Below are 23,463 nucleotides of genomic sequence, written 5' to 3'. Positions count from 1 at the left end.
ACCGTTTGACCTGTGTAGTATAAAAAAGTTTTAATGCAACATATAAATATTATAAGATTCACATAAAATATGCATTTCTGGCTTCTCTTTAAAAATTTACCTGGGCAAACTGAAGCCATGTTGAATCCATATTTCCACATGGGTTTTGCAAGCAGAGCTGAGTAATGTTGCCCCCTTTCAGATGCGGCACATTTTTTCATCCTCCACATTCATTCTAATTCCTCTTTTCTCCCTCTCACTGGGCTCATGTGTTAGTAGTAATCACATTTATGCATTTTTTTTTCATAACATTAGCTATTGCTGCAATGTAAATGAGAAAAGAAGGCTTATCTTTGCCCCATTTGAATTGTCTACATTATACCAGGTAGTGGAGTGTTGGAGCTGGGTAGTGTGAGAAACAACCTCACATGTCCACCTAAAGGATAGATTCAAACTAGGAAATGCAGCTAAAACAAGACTTTATTAACTATCCGTAAGATCAAGTGCCTGGTGGGCCAGCACACCTGGATGGTTTCCACCAAGCTATTGATTTCCTAGCATGCAAGTCGCTTCCTCAGTTTCTCACTGAGTACTATGGGGTTACAGTCTTCCCAGCATTTGTTTCGGCTGTTCTGGCCACCCCTGACATCCTGTTTGCCCAAGAACTTTCCAGGTGCCCGTAAGCTAGCTGTTATGCTAGCTGGCTACTTGTAACTTTCCATATACCTTCAAACTGTTATACTAGCTAGTTGTCTACTCACAGCTAAACACTTTGCTATAGAAATGAACCAAATGTTTACTTCTCATAGCTAATACAACTTGGGAGAGCCAATTGTTAAATATTCAGGAATTTTGCCTGTAGTTACAATCATTGGTAACTTGTAATCTACCATGTTGGGAGTGTTTACACCAGGGAAATCGGTGAATGCTACAAGTCAGGGCTTTCACTTTTTCTATTTATTTTTTCCCCCAAAGAGCCAGTTTACTAGCATATCACTATCCATCTATCTTTGAGCTTATGATCTCTGAGCTAAAATACTTATTGTTCTTATTAATCAGTGCGATTGTATATACTTGTAATCTGATTAATATGCCATATTCATGTTTTCCTTATCTGTATCATTAAAAAACTGAATAAGATGGAAGCAAAGAAGAGACCTATAGCATAACATGTCCATTCATCAGTGACCTTTATAGTTGGGTGTTCAACAGGTTCTTAGCAAAACTTCTTGTTTTTCTGTGCTTCTAAATGATTATATCCATCTGCTCATTTTATGTTTATGAAAATCTAATGGAAGTACATATACCTGATCCAGGAATTCACATCCTTGCTGCAGGGATTTAAGTCATTAGATTTTTGGTGTAGTTGTTAGCAATTTAATTATGTTTAAAATATGGTTAGTAGTGTAGTAAATAACTGGTATTGCTACAAAATTGCATTGAGAAAGTAATAGGATTGAATTTCTACACAGGTTGACACTCAATTAAAATTTCCATATATCCAGTGAGTTAGCCAGTGCTCAGCCAGGGAACCAGAGCAAATACCTTCCTACCAGGCTGATGACTTCACAACAGGCAAAATTTATAAATGAGTCAAATCAGAAATAAATATATCAGCTGAAACTGGAGTTTGGCTTATCAAATACAGATCAAAAGCAAGAAATGGAGTAGAGAGTATACAGAGTATTTCTTCCTTAAATTCTTCTATTTCTTATTGACACTGGAGGAAAAATAACACGTTCAAGTCTCCTTACTGAATTACTGTCCTAAACCAATAGATCCATGGGGCTTGTTCAGCTAAAAGCCACAACAGACTTTGTAATGCAATGATGTAATCTTGGCTTTGTGTCATTTATATTCAACTTAAAAAAAAAAAAAGAAAAACAATTTTCCTGAATAGACAGGCTGACAACAATATTGTTCGGTATGGGCTTTTATTTGGATTCTTTCCAAGGGGTTCACATGCCTTCACAGTAACACATCATGCCTGCTTACGGTTTTTTTTCCCTGCCTCAATTCTAAAAGTTTTCCCCTTTTACTAGCTTTCTATTTTTCTTTTAAGGTCTCAGTTATGTTTGTAAAACTAACCAGCTCCACTACAAAATTAGGATGTATCTTGCAGAGAGCATTCATTTTACTTTTTGCATATTTTTCCCGAGGTCATGTCAAGGTTAGTTTGAATTCCATCCTACATTAAGACTTCTTTCACAGCTATTTAGCTCGGCAGCCTACTCCCCGCTGGGGTCTGCCCCTTGGGCACGTCAAAGCTTCAGACCTGACAAATCACACACAGATGAAGCTGTACAGTTTTTTAAACAGTTTCATCAGTAACTTTTTTTCTTTTTTACTATCCTCTTCCATGTTGAGGTTTTTTTTTTTTTTTTTTTTCCTCTGAATTACCATTTCAGGAATGTTGACTTCTTTTTTGAAACAGTTTGTTTTTACATCAAAGTTACACACTAGAAATATCATTTATTTTATGGTAAAGTAAGCCAATAGTCTTCTAGTCACCAAGACCACAGACCTATACTCCATTGTTGACTAGTAAAACTGTAATTGTGTTATCAAAATCTATTTGTAGCAGGAAACTCAGCATTGGAAAGGTGACTGTATCACAATATACCGGAATTAGAAAAAAAAAAGTCAATCATAAAAATGCATCCAGTTTATAGGGGATGATGAGTTAAGCCTGGAAATACTTCTCAAATCTTAGTAATATGCTGTTATCAGTATTTTAGCAAATTGTGAAACTAATGGTACAACTCCATTTCCTGTTTAATTGATGAAGTTAAAGTGCTTGGTTACTAATGAGTGTATTAGCAAACAATGTCCCTTCTACAGGCTTAAGTAGATCAGGATTTTTAAAAAGCAGTTTATTGTCCTTATTTTTATAGGATAAAAATATTGACTGCCACAAAATTGCTGCAACCGCTGAAGAAATGGTGTAATTATTGCTGTACAGTCATTTTGGTAATGTCAGATGCACAGATTATAGTTGCCTGGTTCCCACACTTGAAAATACTCACTTTCTTTTATAAACCATAGGCTTTGCATCAGATTCTGATTTAGGACAAACAACACCTGAAGGTCTTAACTGCAGACTACGCTGAAAAACTTTAAAGTGAGGGAGAAAAATACTATTTGAATTGTACTCCTCTTCTTGGTCTTCTTTTACAGTTAGCTCAGCATGAAAGTACCCAATGAAGGGTTCTATAAAAGGTTGCTTGGTTGAAACTAATTAAAGACAGGTCTAAATAGAAAAAGAAAAGAAAAGGGGATCAAAGGAATTACATTAGGTGTCAGGATGTTGTTTGGGGACATTTTATTTCATTTTTGTAATTCTATTCCAGGAAAACACTAAACTCTTCAAATGTCCATTTTTGGGCCATAATTCCATATTTGTGTTATTTTTGTAATCAGATGCATGTCAACAGGCGAACATCTTGAAGAAATCATTTCAGCATTGGCGCATTAACACATTATGGTGAAAAGAGAGGCTTGTGCTTTTCACACAGTGCATTTCAGTCTTCAATTAATGTGAAAGCACTACAATGCCTATGCAACTTCTCTTGCCTAGTGGTGCACCATTTATCATTGCAGTTTTACATTGACCTTGACACCCACTTCATTAGAATAAAGATTGTCTACCATTTAGGTTACATTGTTCCTCTGCACAGAGACCCCATGCAAATTTCTGTTCAGATAGAAGAGCTGCGAGGCTGTCAGAGGTCATCTGCATTAAATGATTGCAGCTATTTTCCAACTGCTTCTTTTCATTCTACTCAATTCAGGCTAGGAGGATCAATCAAGTCCTCTGCCTGAAACAGTGGGACTGCTGGGAATATAACTGTTTTTGGTAGTGGTGGATATGCCCTAAACAGTATTAAATATTTAATATAAACTCATTAAAGGCCATGCAAAGGCTTCATGAAGATACCAAATTTATAGAAATATCTACGGGGGCTGGTGAACCTTTTTTAAAAAATAAATAGAATAGCAATGATCAATTTTATCATTTTCAAGGGTGTGAGCACAGTATTTCTTAAACTTGGTCAATGTTTCCTGTAGGAGGCGTTTTTCTCACTCCTGACATGGGGAGGGAAGGTGAGAGAAAGCTTTGGTGTTCTTATGGAATATTTTACAGGAAATTGACATGATAAGTCTTCAGTTACTGCTGTTTGTATTTTTGTTCTATAACAATGAATTCTGCTCTGGCTATATTTATTTTAAAAGGCCTAGATATTTGCTATGTATAAAGGAATGATTGGGGAAATAAGTTGCCAGGTCTCCTACTTAAGTTTTCTGAGTGATATAATTGGAATTAAATTATTAATGGGAGATACTTTAAAAAAGATTGTTTTATGATCTTCTATTAGGGAATTTGCAATTCATTTTAATATTTGTAGTTTGATTTATATTAAAGATAATGCAATCTATGTCCAATTAACAATACATGGCCAATGTAATGTGATTTCCAGATCATGCAAATGGAATAAGCTAGAAAGGGGGGAAAACTCAATTCTTAACCTCAGATGTAATTTGCTGTGCGAGTTCTGGCAATTTTAAATGACATTGCACTTTTTAATTTTTCCAAAGGCTCAGCAGCAAATTTATCCCAATCAAGAAAGCCTATTATTAATTTACAAGGACAATTGTAGGAGTCTTTATAATTTCTCTGCGCAATTATTCGCCATAAATTCCACTGGTGAAACACAAGGAGTTTGCAAGAAATAACGACTGTTATTTGTCTCGATCTTGAACCCTGTTCTCCAAGTTTGAGCGTCTCCCTGAAGTCTTGGTGACACTGACCTCATGTGAAGCATCATGCATTGCGAGATGCTGGACACTGGTCTTCTGAAAAGGGGGGCAGCACAAGAGCTGCTACAAAGGCGACACTGGCCTCTAGCAGATTCCTGCACCCCGCATGTGCAGCTGAGCTGTGGACCCTGGACTTTCTTATCAAAAGACTCTTTGTTCACCACTGAATGGCATTAGGCATGGACTTGCTGAGGGGCCACCATGAAGCCTCGAATGAGGAGGGCAAACACTAGCCAGAAAACACAATGTGAGAGTCACAGACAGACACATCCCTGCATTTTTGCGCAAAACTGCATATTTTCGTGCATAATTTTGCCAGTAGTATGGTGGTTTGGTGTGTTCCTTGCACATGCTTTCTTGTTGATAGACTGAGATGTAGCTTACTTTTTCCTTAGTGTATTTTCTCTGTTTCTCTATAACATGTATATAGGGGAAGGACTCCTGCTGGATATACAGGTGTTTGAGATATTAATTTACATAGGGAAATATATTCAAATTTGTCATTCCAATAACTGGTTCATTTTCCTTGTTTTTACTCTACAGTACATTCACAAGAAATCCAGTTAAATATGGTGTCAGATGTGAATACTTAAACCCTGATGACTCAGAATCTGACAGCCCTCTTCTAATAATTGAGAAAATTCTTTGGTTTAATTCTTGTGATTCTCGTAGCCAAAGCTTCACTCTCCGTTCAGCAATGTCTGGTCTCTTTTCAGCATAACCAACAGAAGCACCATACAAAAGTCTTACAATGGATGTCTTAATCTCTCTGTGTGCTTTTAGAGCATTATTTTGAATTCCATCATGCTGCCTTTTTTCTTTCCTCTTCTGAAGTTTTATTACAACAGCAGAATTCCCAGGGAGCTTTGGGGGCAAGGTTCACATAATATAGCCCTGAAGTTTTGCTTAGGTGGAAGCCATCCCCCAATCCTGGCCATCTTTTGATGATCTTTCTATTTCACAGAGATTCACTGGGTAGAATCTTACAGCATTCGCTGCATACAGCTTATTTTTTATTTTTTTATTTACTAGATGGTGAGCATCTACAACCCTTTCAGGATGCTTTCTTTCTCTGACCTCACAGTGACAAGGCATCTTGTTCTTTAACATTGAGGGAGGCAGGAAAATGCTCGGGCTGCTCCATGTGTGCCTTCTATACCAGTTTCAAAATGGCTTATTCTTCTGGTTTCCATGGTGACAATTAACACTGTTTCAAGGCATTGTTCCAGTCTCCATTTGGGCAGAATTTTCGGTGTGATTTTTAACAAAAAAAAAAAAAAAAAAAAAAAAAAAGGTTTTTGGAGGTGGGGGGGGGGAGCCTTTAGCATAACTGTCAAAAAAGTTATCTCAATCAAGTATTCATGCATTTCTAAGTATATTTATTTCAGAAATCCCTGTTTTTGCTGGCGTTGTTTTATACTTGTAATTCAACCTTAGCATTTGTGCCTTTAAAAAAAGAAGCACTCATTAAGAATTTGCTAATATTTTCTTTAATTCTTAGTTAAAATGGTGAGCGAGTGTTTGTGGTTATTTTTCCCCTCAGTGCTTTTTTAAAGTTTTCTTTATATTTACACACACCAGAGTGGCATTTAGTATAGTAGTGGCCTGGGTCTTTAATTTAGATCACTCACATATCTATTAGGAGGATTCATTAGTCAAAATTGAATTGGCCAAGCAAATACACTTAATAATGTAAATATGCCCTTTCAATGGAGTATATTTTATTTTTGACTAGACAGAGAGGCCCACAGCAGGTGCTGTGGGGAAATTAAATACTGGATGCTTATTTACCTTAGCACTCAAGAAAAGCCATCTGACTTTAACTTTGCTAATCTCGTTTTTGGCTATTGATGAGTAGTCTATATCATAACATCCCCAGACTACAGGACACAATGGGGCAGCCTCTGCTCACTTACCGCTGTGGACAGAATGAATATGAAGATTAAATTATCTTCTCACCACAGGATAAAGTAGCCCTACTTGATGGGATGACTGAGAACTGATAGAGCTGGTGGTGGATTCTTCCCATCTAGTGCTTCTGAAAAGATGTTAGAGAGGAGCGAAAATAGACTGGCATCAACAAACATACAACTGTCCTGGCATTATTACACATGCAGTTTGAGGTCTTAAATCAGATCAGAATCAACCCTCAGAGTGACTCAAAAATGAAAGTAGATATTTTTTACCTTAAATTACTTGACAATCTAGTGCCTTTCATTCGCATACCAATACTTCTAATAATTAACTGGAGTCTCTTGGCTTTTATAGTTTGAAGGCATTGTCCATCAATCACATCGCTCATCAGCCTGTTTATACAGTAGGTTGCATGGTGACAAAGACAGGGAGCAGACATAAAAGCCAGATTTGTAGAATGTAACAACCATTTTATACTAGGTTTCACAAAGAGAATTATTTTATCTAAAGTTCAATTAATTGCCTTCTATATTTTTGTTATCACAAGACTATCATTTTCATGGGACACATCTAAATTGTTCTCTTTTTGACTGATCTGCTGTGTAGGAGCTGTTGAAAACTGGGGTGAAGAGGGAAAATGGTCTTGTCACAAGTTGGTAGGAGCCCCTTCCAGGTAGAACATTCCAGAGACTCTTCTGTTGATGAAGAGATATGGCAGAAGTCACAGATCTGAGTGAGGCTCTTCTGCCTGCGTGATACACTGGTTCCCCAACATTATGTCAGTCTTACCAAATTAATTATGTAAACCTTTGTCTACTACATCATCTTTACATGGAAATTTGGTAATATGAAGCAGATTGCCCTCTCCAATAATCACTCTGACACAACACTGTCTAGTTTTCCAGAATACTTGTTGAGTGTTGAGTCCAGAAACCTTGAGTGGACAGTGTATTTCCTAAGTGTTGGAGTAACGTGGTCCTGGTAATTGCCTGTCATCAGAAAACGCAATCAGTTTCCCATGTATCACAGGCCAAATTCTGAAAGCGCTTTAAAGCAACCCTTGATTTTCTTCACTATGCATATTCATGTAATTTTGGATACTCTGACACCCTGATCAACATTCATTAATAATATGAAATGCTTTAAATCACCTCATTTAAAACATTTTGTTCTGTGATCCACAAATGACTAACATTTGGAGAAGTTTACATAATACAAATGATGTGCATGTTTAGTGTAAATGAAAGATTAAAATATGAAACTAAAAGTATGCAAACACATGCAGGCGAAGGCTGAAGATCTATTAACTGAAACAGTCATTTCACACCTTCTTTTCCTCGAAGCTGCTTCCAATTGTCTTTTAGTTTGGAGTCTTATACAAAATCCTGTTTTCGAGGGGAATAAAAACCCACTCAAGTGTTTGGGTATGTTTTGAATTTGCTGACTTCTACTTTCAGACAAAAGCTTTTCTTATCATATGTGATAAGAATACTTACCTTGGTACAACCTTGTTCATTTGGGGCAAAAGAACATTGATACCATAGAGCTCAGTGACCCAATTTTGGTCCCTAAGAAGAAAGAGTTTGGAATTGCTACTGAATTTTTGAAAATGTGCTAAAATATATTTAATATTTTAACCAAAATCTAGTTTTTCTACTCAGAGGTATTTTTCCATGTAATTTCTTGTTAAAAAAATGAAGCCTCAGTCATTTATAGCCCACTAACTATGAAGTCATCTAAATAGAGTCATTTGGAGAGAATCACCATAGTAACTGTCATATTATATAGCACATTATCTCCAGCAAAACATCTTTTGGAGAGGTTCACTTTGCAGTTTTTTAAGGATATAATATATATTGGGGAGAGGGTTTTGTAATCAACTGTGATGCATAGGGAAGCCTTGTAATCTTCAGTATGGGGATATTGATTTGTAACCATTCCCAGAGCATTGGTTTGGTTTGGTTTGGTTTGGTTTGGTTTGGCTTCGCTTCTCTATGTACCTCTTCTCTAAGTCCACAAACATTTTTAAGTGATAGAAAAATAAAGCAAAACGTTAACTGAGGATTCAGGGAACTCGTAGGTTAAAGAGGAAGCCGTAGAATCTTTACAGATAGTTTTAATTGTACCACTTTGAGACTGGTCCTTTGGGGGCATAGATAAGAAGTGGGCAATACTCCATGGAACCAAATATTGACCAAAGTTTGCTATATACTAAACCCTCCCAGAACTGGTATTTTTCCCATAAGAAATACTTTAAAGATCAAATGGGTATGTAAAACTTGAGTTTAAAAAGACATAAATCTTAGTCAATTACATTCAGTAACTTAGATATTTGTGCATGGGGGTATAATATGTATTTTTTCACTATTTTCAACAGTATTCCTCAAGTACTCAAGGTACTTAAGTTTACTCTCCCTGCACATTTGTATGGGAATCAAAACTTTTTAACATTTCTAAACAAAACAAACTCTGTGCTCAAAGACTTTTCTAAGAACACCTCTCTCCCTAATACCACCTCTTTTTCTTTCCATGGCAGCGATACAGTGTGGAAATGTCCATCAGGCACCTGAAAAAGACGGAGCTGCTGAGTAAGGTTGAAGCTTTGAAGAAAGGTGGCGTTTTACTACCAAATGATCTCCTTGAAAAAGTGGATTCAATTAATGAAAAATGGGAACTGCTTGGGGTATTTGCATTTTTATTACTGTTTGTAGGTTATATGTACATTTTTTGTGTAGTGGAGTACTCTATCTGTCTGATTTCTAATTTGAGGCACAAATATCTCTTTCAATTCACTACCTACATTTCAAACAAGCTATTCATGCTATTATGGGGAAAACACTGCTTTTCCTCTTCTGTTGATTTTTTTTTTATTCTGAGCTTGTCTCTTCTCAGATTTTAATAATTTTGGTTCTTTAATACATAAAAAGTAAGTAAAATATGCCATGTATTATGGGAATGCACCAAGTCAACTATAATACAGTATATCTGATATACACTGACTGTCATGCTTGAATGAATGTTAATAGAATTTATTCTGAAGGTACATGTTAGAGACATCCTCTGTTTAACTATTTACTGTACCCTTAAGATGAAAAGTGGAGTTGTCACTACAGCTTTCAAATCACACTAAAGCCACCAAAACAAAGATGCAAATTTGACCCCATCTGAATTGCAGAATTAAATCAGCCTCTGTTTTGTGCCTCAATTTCCAGCTCACTTTTTACAAAAGCCAAAAAAAAAAAAAAAGTTTCATGTAATTCATTTCACGCAATGATGGGCTGGGTCTCAGCCAAAGACTGAGTTGCAAGAACCTGGCAAAAAGGCAATATAGAGCCTCTGTTACCCAGAGACCAGGAGGGCATGGTACGGGAGACAGGACTGTCCTTTTGTGGGAAGACAGCTGAGAGAGAAGTTAAGCTGTATTTTTTCATCAGCTTCTCTCCTAAATTGCCTTCACTTCAAATCAAGGGTAAGCTAAATTTGTCAATTATCTAAATGATTAATTATAACAGCTAAGTATGGGTGGTGTCAGTTTGGAGCCTAATTTTGCATGCCTTCTGTTTTTCTGCATTTTAAAACTTTTTTAAAAAAAGGAAATAATACTCCAAAATATTTTTAATAAAAAGCTCCTCATCTACCTTGATGACTTGGAGGGATGCCAGTGTTCAATGTATGCTAGGCTTAATCTAGGTGATTAAAACACTGCAAGGTTAAGTCCTTGCATCTCATGTAAATTCTCTGCAATGTACAGTGTGCGAAGTAACTTAAAGCATTAAAAGTTTTTAATCTATTGAACTATTGCTTTCTGATAATAATTAATGTCTTTCACTTCATAATATAGTAATTCAGAACCTACTAAATTCTACAGAATTCATTGATTTCAGAAAGGAGCAATGTGATTAGTGTATGACATTTAAAAGGTTGTTTACTGAAGACATAAGAGTTCTATGTGCAACTTTATGTGCTTGATAAAGTGATAATCTGTTAACAGTGCATTTTAGTAACTCTTGCTTACTTGATAAGTAAATAATAGTGATATTTTTAGTTAGAAATTAGTTAAAATATGTATATTGCCTCCTCAACAGAAATTTTAAATTAATATTTTGTTGAAAAAAAGAAACAATATTTAGCGATCCTTTATTAATCAGGTACCTTAAAATGGTTGTCATTCTGACAAAAATATCATTCAAATGCAATATGCGATTTTGCAGTGATTTGGGGAGAGAGTGTGGTGGAGGGAAGATTTTAACAAAACCTGTGCCACATTAACACCACCAGGCATACTGTTTTAATTGGCATGATTACATTTTAATTGGCATGAAAAAAATTAAAGACAAGGATTTTAACTTCTAACAATAGTAAAATAGAGGGATATGGTTTTTAATATTACTTTCATCTAAGGTGAACAGTGTGGAATGGAAATACATTAGAATGAAATGTCAGTGGTGCGTACAGTTTAATCTGTGAAATTTTGTCCCCTGTGCTGCATATTACTCTGTCTCAATTGCATATTAAACAACCCTATCAAGGCAGGCATTGGCATCTGCTGTGCTGACACAAATTGTGAATTAAATGAAATTGATGTCCTCTGTCGTATATTTATGAAGACGGACCATTCTCTGAAGTATTCTGTTTATGAAGAATTTATGATTGCAAACTGTTCCAGAACAAAAAAGTGGCAATAAATTCTTTTTTGTGACCCTACCCTCCAAGGGCATTGATTTCACCTCCTGCTGCTACTTTTGTTACAGCATAAAAACAATAGCTAAATCTGGATTCCACTGAGGGTCTTCAAATTATCAATATTTGCACCATGAAAATACAAGGGTGTTGCCAAGAGAGGCTATTTTTCTGTTACAGTCTCCTAAAGATACTATTTACAGAACACTACACAGCAGATGAATGTTTGTTGACTTAATTTTATTTGTGTTTTAAAGCTTATTTTTGTAGGTTTAATTCATCATTATAGATTAAATCCTATTGATCCTCCAAAGAGGAGAGTGTTTTTCCACCAAAAACAAGCAAGCAAGCAAGCAAACAAACAAACAGCCTGATGGCAGCTTCATGCCATAATGGTTAAGCTAAGTAGGCTTCGAGCATAGTGAACTGAGGATTATTTTAAAACATATACTAGGAAGTGTAGCATCCACAAATTCAGAATGGGGAGAATTGTGGGCTTGAGCAGTTTCCAAACCAAGAAGGGTCAGCAAGCAGCACCAAGAAGCTACTTCTTAAAAGCCCTCAGTCATAGAATTGGGGGACTTGTACACTTCACAGAACAAGAAAAAATGGAATTTAATTCTGCATGCGCAGTCTCCTCTTACTCCTTTTAGTATATTGATTAAACTCAGACTTGTATCTCCTGAACATTCTATGCAGAGAATTTTTCTCTATAAACTCTTGTCATGAGAATTCAAATGAGTTTTTATCTGTGACCACGGTGAACTCTTGAGCCAAATTTCCTTTCTGTTATGAATGAGATCTTCTTGAGCCTGCACTGGTAGTCAGAACAACATGCCCTGTCCAAGAACTCAAATCCCAAATGGAACAATGAGCTAATCTGAACTGAATGTCAGTTGAGAGGTGGCAGGGACAGCTGGACTCTTCCAGGTGGCTCTTGTTACCAGCCAAAATGTGATGCATATTTGTTACCTAAGCTGATGTATGTTTTTGTTTCTTGTTGTTGTGTTTTTTTGTTTTGTTGTTTTAAATCTGCTACATTAGAAAACCCTCGGAGAGAAGATCCAGGACACAATGGCAGGGCACAGTGGGTCGGGCCCACGTGACCTGCTCTCTCCTGAAAGCGGAAGCCTGGTAAGGCAGCTGGAGGTCAGGATCAAAGAACTGAAAGGGTGGCTAAGAGATACAGAGCTTTTCATCTTCAATTCCTGTCTGAGACAAGAAAAGGAAGGAACAATGAATGCTGAGAAACAACTGCAATACTTTAAGGTAATAAAAAAACAATCAAAGTTGATAAAAAGCTTTCTTTATGATGTGGATGAAATATTTATCAAGTACATAAAGTATTATACCCGTGTATCTGTGTATCACTGTGCACTTAAATGTTTCCTTGAATTTATACACCCTCTACATTCCTTATATGCCAACGTCTCTGTGTGCATAAACATGAACGTTAAGCATATCAAATACACATTGTATAGGGGAAATCTCTCTGCTCCTGTGTTTTCTACAATGCCTATGGAGGAAAGACTTTGCTAAATTAAAAAGTGGATCAGCAAACACTAAGGCTTACTAGGGACTCTGAAAGATAGACCTAGATGTAGTATGAATAACTCGGCTGAAAACACTTGCATAAATTAACATGATTAAAGCACAGGTTTAATTGAAGGCCATTAATGTTAAAGGAAGCACAATTTTTACATACGAAAGGGTGAACTATATATGGAGAGAAAGAAAGCAAGAGAGATTCCTCCTTTATGGGCGTATTTCATTACTGAGTAATGCCAGCTTTAGCAGCACCACTCTATTTGGGTTCACTGTATGTCCACCAAGAACTATCCTATTACTGCTGAATCCTCCTATAAATGCAGTGATTAAAATTTGAGCTCTGATTGATGTCCACCTAAGGCTTTGGAGTTGTGAAATATAAATTTGGCGGCAAGAAACCTCCTAGCACACAAGGCCTTACAGAGGACGACCAGGAAGGAAAGAACTTCTTGGGACCAAGCAACCAGTTCCTCTCAGAGCCTCCTTAGGACCAGGTTTTATTCATGCCATCCTAACCATCCGTCATCTTGCAGTCTGTCAGAGAACTTGGTCTCGTGTGGTTCACCTGACCTCTCCCAGACAGACTTACCTTGCCGACCTGTGTAACCCAAGAGAAAGCACCTTCCAGGGTGAGAACTCATTGCTTGCCAGTCAGCCATCTGTGTTACACACCTAGAAATTGTTTTGCCTGAAAATCATCTTTTCTGCCATTTAATTGAAAATTAATACAAGTGTCTTGCCAAGGCAAACGGGTTTTAGTGTTTATAATTTAAAATTTAAAATGCAGATGATTTTCTATTTCATCTTCGCTTGCCCCTCCTTCACCCCCACTGCACAGAGATGCATTCTTCAGATATTTGCCCCTGTTCTCTCTGCTCAGCAAGTGCTTTGTTTACACTCTTTAGAGTTCTGACAATTAGTGCGGCAGGTGTTGAGAAATCTATTTCCTTGTGTTGCACTTCTGTTGTAGCTGTAGTGAATTGGGTAATGGCCTCAGCACTGCCATACATCAGGTTTCAGCCCAGCCGTGGGACCCTTGAGCATGTTTTTCTGCCTAATTCCTTGGTACCTCGATTTCATCCTCTATAAAATGGGTTTCTTAATAGTATTTCTTCACAAGATGTGAGTATGCATATGTAAAACATTATTTCTACTTTTTGTAGTGGTGCATTTGTAAAGGATAGAAACCTTGGGGTTGACGGTTGATGTTTGATACGGCGGCTGAGATCCACTTGGGATGGCCACATCCCATTTTGGAGCACCTGATTTGAGTTCCAGCTCTGCTTCTGATCCAGATTCCTGGTAATGCACACCTGGGAAGGCAGCGGATGGCTCAAATACCTGGGTCTCTGCCAGCACCAGACTTGGATGGAGTTGCTGGCTCCTCCTGGCTTCAACCTGGCCCTGCACTGGCTGTTGTAGGCATTTGGATAGTGAACCAGAGGATAGAAGAATGCTCTCTGTCTCTCTGCCTTTCAAATAAAATTAAAATACATGTTTTAAAGACAAAGAATAGAAATTTCTCAACATTATAAGCTCAGGACTGTTGCATAATATTTGGAAACAACAATGGAAGGTTTGTTATTACAAATACTTGACTACCTACCTACCTAACAACCTATGTCATTCATAGATATTTGAAACCACTTTTTTAAAAGAAATATTCGCTCTTATTATATATGGAAGCACAGCCAATTACACATTAATTTTGTTACTTCCAAAGGACGTGAGCTTTATTGCTCTGGCTTTGTACACTGCCATCAACATTGTTTTCAGCTAGATCCTAGTAGCAAATGTGAAAGGACTTAAGAGATGGAGAGACAGAGACTCGTAAAGTAAGTATGAGAGCCATCAGTCTCTAGGCTTCCGCATCAGTAGGTGTTTCCTACCATCCTTGCCTTTTGCTGAAGTTGCACTAACACTTTCTAGCCACTAGGGGAATAGTCGCCACACCTAAAAGCATCAACAAAGTGCATATTCATATCTAAAAATCATCATGGAATTTTTTTATTTTGAAAGTGCCATAGATACTCTGGCATGCCTTTTGATATTTTCTCTTCTTCAAATATATATCTTTTCCCCAGAAACATTTTCAGGATTGCTATTTGTTAAACTGCTTGTATATCCCACTCTATTTTCACAATTTTCAAATAATGTAATAAGCACATTAGAATCCCCTACCATAAACAAATGGTGGGATCCTGACAGTAACGTACAACTAACTGTGATGTCCCCTGTCCCATCTCCTGTTTCTCTCTCCTAATGCAAACATATTCCCTGAACTCCATATTCATGGTTTTCTTGCTTTCCCTTTATTGGAAAGAATTTTTTAATCTTAGTTTTCAACTTTATTTAAAAGGTAATCATGCTTAAAATTATCTTTTAGGGCCGGCGCCACAGCTCACTTGGCTAATCCTCCACCTGCGGCGCCGAAACCCTAAGTTCTAGTCCCAGTTGGGGCTCTGGATTCTGTCCCAGTTGCTCCTCTTTCAGTCCAACTCTCTGCTGTGGTCCAGGAAGGCACTGGAGGATGGCCAAAGTCCTTGGGCCCTGCACCCGCATAGGAGACCAGGAGGAAGCACCTGGCTCCTGGCTTTGGATCGGCGCAGTGCACCAGCCGCAGCAGTCACTGGGGGGTGAACCAATGGAAAAGGAAGACCTTTCTTTCTCTCTCTCTCTCACTAACTCTGCCTGTCAAAAAAAATTATCTTTTAGAACTTCCTTTTTCATTCACTATTAAAGTGCCAAGATTCACTTATGTTGTTGGATATGGCTGTAATCACTTATATTGACAATTGTAAAATATTTTCTTGTGAGAATATACATTTATCACATTTAATCTTAATAGAAACTCTATGTACTTTCTATTTGGATCCTATTTTTTCAGGTATGAAACAGTGCACAGAATGTTCAGTTTTTGGAATGTATTTATATATATATCGGACACACACACACACAGTGCATGTGGGACAGAGTGAGCACATTTCCATTTCCTGATTCACTCCCCAAATGCCGTCAATAGCCAGGACTGGGCCAGGCTGAAGTTGGGATCCTGGGACTCAATCCAGGTCTCTCTCTTATGTAGCAGGAACTCCATTTATTTGGGCAATCACTTGTTGCTTCCCAGGGTGCAGGAAGCCGGAATTTGGAGGGGAGGTTGGACTTGAACCCAGGCACTCTAATATGGGAAGTGTACATCCCAACTGGTGGTTTAACTGCTTGGCCAAGCACCCCTCCTTTGAGGTTAAGTTGTGGGTGTCCAAGGACATGCATAGTGAATGGTGGAATAGGGTTTAACTCCAGGGATTGCCTGACTCTGAAGTCCGTTCTCTGAGCTACTGTGCACAGTTGATATCTGTAGATGTTTGCTGAATGTCCTGTCTTACCAGGTAACTCAAAGAGCCTGACAGAACTAGCTGTCATTGTTTCTTCATGGTAGGTTTACCAGTCACGATATTCAGCAGTTTGACCTGAATAACAAATAGCATTAGCTATCGAAGATACTGGGGAGGGGGAAGATGTGAAAATATTTGTGTTTTGTTTTACATTTTGGACTACATGAATATAAACTTCTCTGCCATGTACCATGTTTTAAATTGAAACTTGTCCAACTTTTTGAGATTATGGAACCCTTATTTTTCTTTTTTTAAAGATTTTTATTTATTTATTTATTTATTTGAAAGTCATAGTTACAGAGAGAGAAGGAAAACAGAGAGAGAAAGGGAGAAAAAGAGAGAGAGAGAGAGAGATCAATCTTCTATCTGCTGGTTCACTCTAAATCGCTTCAATGGCTAGGACTGAGTCAGGCCAAAACCAGGAGTCAGAGCTTCATCCAGGTTTCCCATGCAGGGGCCCAAGCACTGGGGCCATCTTCTGCTGCCTTCTCAGGTCATTAGCCAGGAGCTGGATTGGAAATGGAGCATTTGGGACATGAACTGGTCCTCGTGCGGGACGCTGGCATAGCAGCGGGGAGCTCTACCTGCTAGACCATGCTGGTCCCTGGTGATGTTTCTGTAGGACCTAAAGCTATAGTTCTCTCCACAGTTGACCTGAAGGAGTTTGATCAGCTAAAGGGGATCTTGATTAGCACCTTTTCTGTAATTTTTAAAGAGAATTTTACGATTATCTCTTGGAATAAATGCCTTTCCTGGCCAGAATTCTAAGTATATAATTTAGCAAGTGTTTTGTGTCTTACCACATTCACTGGAAGAATAGAGCCAAATGTTTGTAATATAATAATAGAAGATAACATTCATAACCCATCAAAATCATAACTGGTAGTAAGCGCATACAGAATGAAAACGTTCTACTTTCCAGAAATCCAAAGAACAAATGCCCTCTCCTTTTCTAAGTGATAAATAAAACAGCTCAGATGGGAGTTATTCTAAACACTGTATATGTGGGAAACTATTTGCCAAGCTCTGCCTCTTCTTGTGGGGTTCTCACATCACTGGTCACACAGAAGAGGAGGCCTGACTTTATCTGGAGGGCTTAGCTTTACGATTGTCCATGCTCTAAAATCCCAGGCTTTTAACAGACCTGAATTCCTTTCCGGATACTCACAGTAACGATAGATAAACCACAGGGTACCCTCCAGGAGCCCAGGAGAGAGGGTGTTGCGTGCAAAAAGAAAAACCCATTGCTTTGTAGACAGAACTATGTTTCCTTCTCATAGCTTGGTCTGCAATGAGAGAAGGGGTCAAGATCTTAACTTTTCACAAGAAAAGAAGCAGCAATTATGGGATGTTTTCTTTTTCTTTAAAGCAGTGAGTGTCATAATTGTATAATTAGGCACAAGAGGAAATTCTACCTAATAAAGAGTCAAAGCTCAGCAAGATACATGAAGGTGTAAGCCTAAGAGCCTGGGACAGACATGCAAAGTTGTCAAAGAGTTGAACACGTGAGCCAACAAAACACAGGAGAGCATTTTAGGGATTTAATGAGGCCAGATGGCATAGCGCGCCTTAGAGCTGTGTTTGTACTTCAGCGTCATTGGCTAGGAACCACTATTTGTAACCATCATCCTTCAGAGAAAAAATAGTTATCTAATCATATTCAATGTATCTCCAATCCTAATCATATCCTAAAGACTCAAACTGGGGAGAACGTATTCATTGCCAGCTAAAGAAGTCCACAGCGCTGGCCTGGGTGCAGAAGCAGCCTGGGAGGGGCTAGTTTAGAACTGCTACAAGACTCTAGCAGGAGGGTGAATGAGGAGAATCTGAGGGGTCAGTAACCACGTCAATGATTAACGTCCCAAATATAAATTTGTATACTTTTATGTGTGTTATTATCCTTAAAGTGTACATTAGCTGAAAATTATGATCACCTTTTTTTTTTTTTTTTTAAAGATTCATTTATTTACTTGAAAGGCAGAGTTACAGAGAGGTAGAGCCAGAGAGAGAGAGAGAGAGAGATCTTCCATCTGCTGGTTCACTCCCCAAATGGCTACCACAGCCAGAGCTGGGCCAATCCAAAGCCAGGAGGCAAGAGATTCTTCCTGGTCTCCCACGTGGGTGCAGGGGCCCAAGGACTTGGGCCATATTCTGCTGTTTTCCCAGGCCATAGCAGGGAGCTGGATAGAAGAGGAGCAGCCAGGACTTGAACTGGTGCCTGTATGGGATACTGGCACTGCAGGCAGGGCCTTTACCTGCTATGCCACAGCGCCGATCCCTGTGATCACCTTCCTATATGTGTGTTTACTTACTTTTGTGAATGAAGAACTTTAGTTGTGGGAAGTTAATGTGACTTATTTGAATTCACACAGCAACCAATAAAAGAGCAAAAGTGACAGCCTTCAGGTACAAGTTCCAATAGTCTCCTATCCTCTCTTTCACTGACCTGTCAAAGTTTGAAACTTTGTTTTACACTAAGTCAGGGGTTGACAAACATTTTCTATTAAAGACCAGATAGTAATATAATATCTGTCACAATGGTTCAATTCAGCCATTCCAACACAAAAGCAGCCACAGACAACACGTAAATAAATACATGTGACCATGTTCAAAGGAACTCATTCACAAAAATATTATTATTTTTTCTATATTTTTTAACTTTTAAAAAATTTATATCTAGGGAACTAATTTCATATATACAGATTTAAGAGCTTAATGATACTTCTCACCCTACCCTCCCTCCATCCAACTCTCTCCTCCTTCTTTTCTTAGTTTTTACAATGATATACTTCCATCTTACTTTATAATCACAAGCTTAACTTTCTATTAAGTAAAGAATTCAACAAGTAGTAGTTTCCTCAAGAGTGTAGACAAAGGGCTATAAACAATAATCAAGTCTCAAAATGTCAATTTCACTCATATCCATTACTTTTTTTGTATTCTGTGTATTAGTTACCACAAATCAGGGAAAACATAGAATTTTTGTCTTTTTGGGACTGGCTTATTTCACTAAGCCTAGTGATCTCCAGTTGTATCCATTTTGTTGCAAAAGACAGGATTTCATTCTTTTATATGACTGAGTAGTATTCCATTATGTGTGTGTGTGTGTGTGTGTGTATCAGTGTATCACAATTTCTTTATCCAGTCATCAATTGATGGATACCTTGGTTGATTCCATATTTTAGCTACTGTGAGTTGAGCTGCTATAAACATGGGGGTACAGGTAACTCTTTCATATGTTGATTTCATTTCATTAGGGTAAATTCCCAGGAGTGGAATGTATGGGTCATATGGTAGGTCTATTTTCAGGTTTCTGAGGACTCTCCATACTGTCTTCCATAATGATTGTACTAGTTTACTTTCCCACCAACAGTGGATTAGGGTACCATTTTCCCCCACATCCTTGCCAGCATTTGTTGTTTGTTGATTTCTATCTGAAAGCTATTCTAACTGGGGTGAGGTGAAACCTCATTGTGGTTTTGATTTGCATTTCCCTGATGACTAGTGATCCTGAACATCTTTTCACATGTCTGTTGGCCATTGGTATTTCATCCTTTGAAAAAAATGCCTGTTCATAAAAAGCAAGCAATGGTCTGTATTTTATCCACATAATTTCCTGACCCTGCTCTGGGTTCCAAAAATTATTATGAGCATGGAATGCAAGCAGTGGTCTGTAGTTTGTCCACAGGCCATGGTTTCCTGACCCTGATCTGAATTCCAAAAATTATTGAGAGCATGGGAATGGCTACTGTCTTCATCTCCTTTAAGAAGTGTAGACCATGTCAGATTGTACTAGGAGAACAGAAATGTTTCTTTTTATACTCGTAACAGCTTCAATTAATACTTAGTGAATTCTCTTGAGACGTGAGGCAGATTTCTAAATGCTTTACTTCCTTTCCTTATCCAATCTTCCTCATCCTAAAGCAGGTGGTTCTGTTAGTCCCTACTTGTAGACAAGACTCCTGAGGCAGGGAAGATGGAAGTCGCTTACTCAGGGTCGTACGGGTATTAAGTGACAGAGCCAATAGTCAGTCCTAGACACTGCTCCAGAATCTGAAACCACTTTATAAACTCAAGAATCTCTAGGTCAAAAATCGGAAGGAGAAAAACACATTAATTGGTAGCTTACTCTGTTGTTGCTTATCCTATTTCATAATATTTAGCAGCCAGCTAAAAAAGTCAGCAAGTCAATATTTTAAATCTTGGAAATTAAAATTTACAGAGTAAAGCCATTAAAAGGATGCAAAGCTCTGAAATGTGCGGCATTTCCAAGTAATTATTCCAGAAAGGAATACAACTAATGTACTTTTACAAAAGAGCTAAACACAGTTCACAGGCGTCGGGGATTATTTCCCTTGGCTTGGCGTTTAGCCTTGGAGTTAAGATGCCAATGAAGATGCCTATGTCCCACATTAAAGTGCCTCGGTTTGATTCCTGTATCAGGATCCTGCCTTCAGGTTCCTGCTAGTGCAGACCCCAGAAGACAGGTGTAGTAAATTTCCTGCCACCCATATGCACATATGGGAGACCTAGCTAAGTTCCTGGCTCCTGGCTCTGGCCCAGCCCAGCCCTAGGAGTTGTGGGCATGTGGGAGGTAAACCAGTGGAAGGAAAATATCTCTCATGTCTGTCTTTCAAATAAAATGAAAATGAATACATACAAATGAAAAAGAAACTAATTAGAACAGGTAATCTGATCCATCATTGTGTTGAGGGCTTAAACTTGCTTGAGTTTATCCCAGCTCTACATCTTTCTGATCCATGAAATGCATTGGCTTCCATTTTAAAATTGGATATTATAGTAGTGCTTACATCAAAGAGTGGTTGTGGTGTTAAATGGGAGAAGATATATAAAAGCTGCTTAAAATAGGTCCTGCTCAGTACAAAATATGTTACCCATAGGCATTATAATTTCTAAAGCATGAGCCTGTACATTTTTAAAGCATTTATATTTAATAGAGTAGATTTATGGTGAATAGATAAAACTCATAGCTTGAAGTTTCAGTTACTTAAGGTGTGTTGTATATGCAGTCTATAAGAACTGAATTATCTATTAATTGGACCTATTTCTATCTAGCTAAACCCACAGGTATTTTTTGTTTTCCTCTCAAGAGTAGGAAGAAATGAGGTAATCAGAAAGCCTTCCAAGTGTGACATTTGACTTGTAGGAAGGGACAGCACTTTGGGGTGAAGAAAACCAAGTCTGAGATAATTAAGGATGGGTCTCCACATGAGGGCGACTCTTCAGTTTTTGAACAAGGTAACAAACCAGTTACATGGAATCCATTTTCTTTACCTTTCTTTAATTCTTTTTCTTTCTGATTCCCTGACCCTCTTTGATAAGCCCTCCTGTTAAATCTTCATATTTTCCCAAGATTATTGCTCCCACCCCAAGACACACAGATGATTAGGCCCTCAATTAAGGAGATAAACAAAATTTATTTTTTAATGTTAATATTGAATTGGCAGTCATCTTCTGTAACTTTACTATCACATCATTCTTTACCAGTTAATGGTATCTAGTGGGTTGCTGTTGTGGAACAGTGGGTTAAGCTGTCATTTGCAGCACCAGCATCCCTTATTGGGGTACCAATTCAAGTCCCGGTTGCTCTGCTTCCAATTCAGCTTCCTACTATTGCACCTGAGAAGGCAGTGGAAGATGGCCCAAATATCTGGGTCCCTGCCATGCCTTTGGGTAACCAGGATGGAGTTCCTGCCTGCAAGATTTGGTCCAGATCTGGCTTTTGCAAGCCTTGGGAAGTGAACCAGAAGATGGAAGATATCTTTCTGTGTCTTTTTTTTTGCCTTGCTTCTTTTTCTGTTGCTCTCCTGTTCAAATAAATAAGTAGATACATTAATAAATAAATATTTAAAAAATAGTATTTAATAAGTGCTTTCAATAGATTCTTTTGGTTGACAACATTATAAGCTAGGACTTTCAGTATGTAATATTCGGTAAATAATTTCTCTTTGCCTGATACTATTTATTTGTAAATTTAGTTTCTGAATTGAAAAGATTCCCTTCAACTCTAACATTCTATGATCATGTAATAGCCAATCTTTTTCTATTGATAAACTTATTCAATCATGGATATCATTTAACTTCTCTATACATCACTTTCAGTTTGGCATAAAAGTTCTGTGGGATCTAGCCAAATTTATATACCAGGATTCACATTTACTTTATCAAACATGATGTTTCAAAAAGGCAAAAGCATCTTTTGAACCAAAGTTTCAGTGTTACTGCCTTTGACACCACGGTGGTAAGCTTTCTGTCTGTACCATGTTCTTTCCAAGACTGTCATCCCTCCATAATTTGAATACAGATGGGAGAGGGAGAATCCTTCTTAGGAATTTCAGCCAGGATGGCAGCATAGATAACATGAATATATTTCCATTGGATTATAAATCAACAGAGACTTGTTTGATTGAGTCATTTTTAAAGTAGAAAGAAACACACCAATAAACTGCTGGCACAGTGATTACAAGCAAATGTACAGGTATCTAAGAAATGGAAGACAGAAAACTCTTAGATAAAATTAACAACGAGGCTGAAGAGATGGAGGGTTTGAATCCAACAGAACTAACCAAAAGCTGTACAAATACAAGGCTAGCCTTTTCTCTTCTCTTAGGAGACTTAAAGTGCTATATAACCTACATAAAGGCTTTGCATATCCTTGCGTATCTTTATCAGTTTTCCACATCATTTCTTTTGACATTTGTATTGTATTTTCCAAGAACATTAAAAGTAACTCAGTTAATTCTTCATAATACTCTTTTCATAGCTCGACTTCATTTTTATTAAATACCATGATCCACCAAAAATTTTTAAAAAATTATTCTATGTACTGGCTATTAGATCATCTTCTAAAAATTTTCACATGAAAAGTACATTCCTAGTATATTTTCCAAACCCTTGAAATCCTGAATATATATTTACTTTTACCTCACATATAAACAATTGGTTGGCTGAATATAATATTTTTTAGGGAAAATATAATCTTTTACCATCAAAACTCCTGGTGATTCTGTTGAGTCCTACTCTGTGTGTATTGAATCTGCTAGATATTCCCTTCGTTTGAAAGTTGTATTTTTGGGCCCGGAGCTGTGACCTAGTAGGCTAAACCTCC

The 23,463-nt window shown here is 37.7% G+C and overlaps 1 protein-coding gene across 11 annotated transcripts in view; it reads left to right on the top strand.

Annotated features, from left to right (window-relative positions):
• Positions 1-23,463, top strand: part of AKAP6 (A-kinase anchoring protein 6) — a 618,005-nt gene that overhangs the window by 512,619 nt on the left and 81,923 nt on the right. For all 11 annotated transcript variants that reach the window (XM_051822153.2, XM_051822154.2, XM_051822151.2 and 8 more), the window contains 2 exons: positions 9,248-9,394; positions 12,436-12,660. In XM_051822153.2, coding sequence (XP_051678113.2) covers positions 9,248-9,394; positions 12,436-12,660 — 372 coding nt within the window. The remainder of the gene's footprint in view (positions 1-9,247; positions 9,395-12,435; positions 12,661-23,463) is intronic.

Source organism: Oryctolagus cuniculus, chromosome 12, assembly GCF_964237555.1.
Source record: "Oryctolagus cuniculus chromosome 12, mOryCun1.1, whole genome shotgun sequence".
In the NCBI taxonomy this organism is placed as follows: domain Eukaryota; kingdom Metazoa; phylum Chordata; class Mammalia; order Lagomorpha; family Leporidae; genus Oryctolagus; species Oryctolagus cuniculus.
The sequence above is the reverse complement of the archived record's forward strand: the minus strand, read 5'-3'. Positions and strand labels throughout refer to the sequence as shown.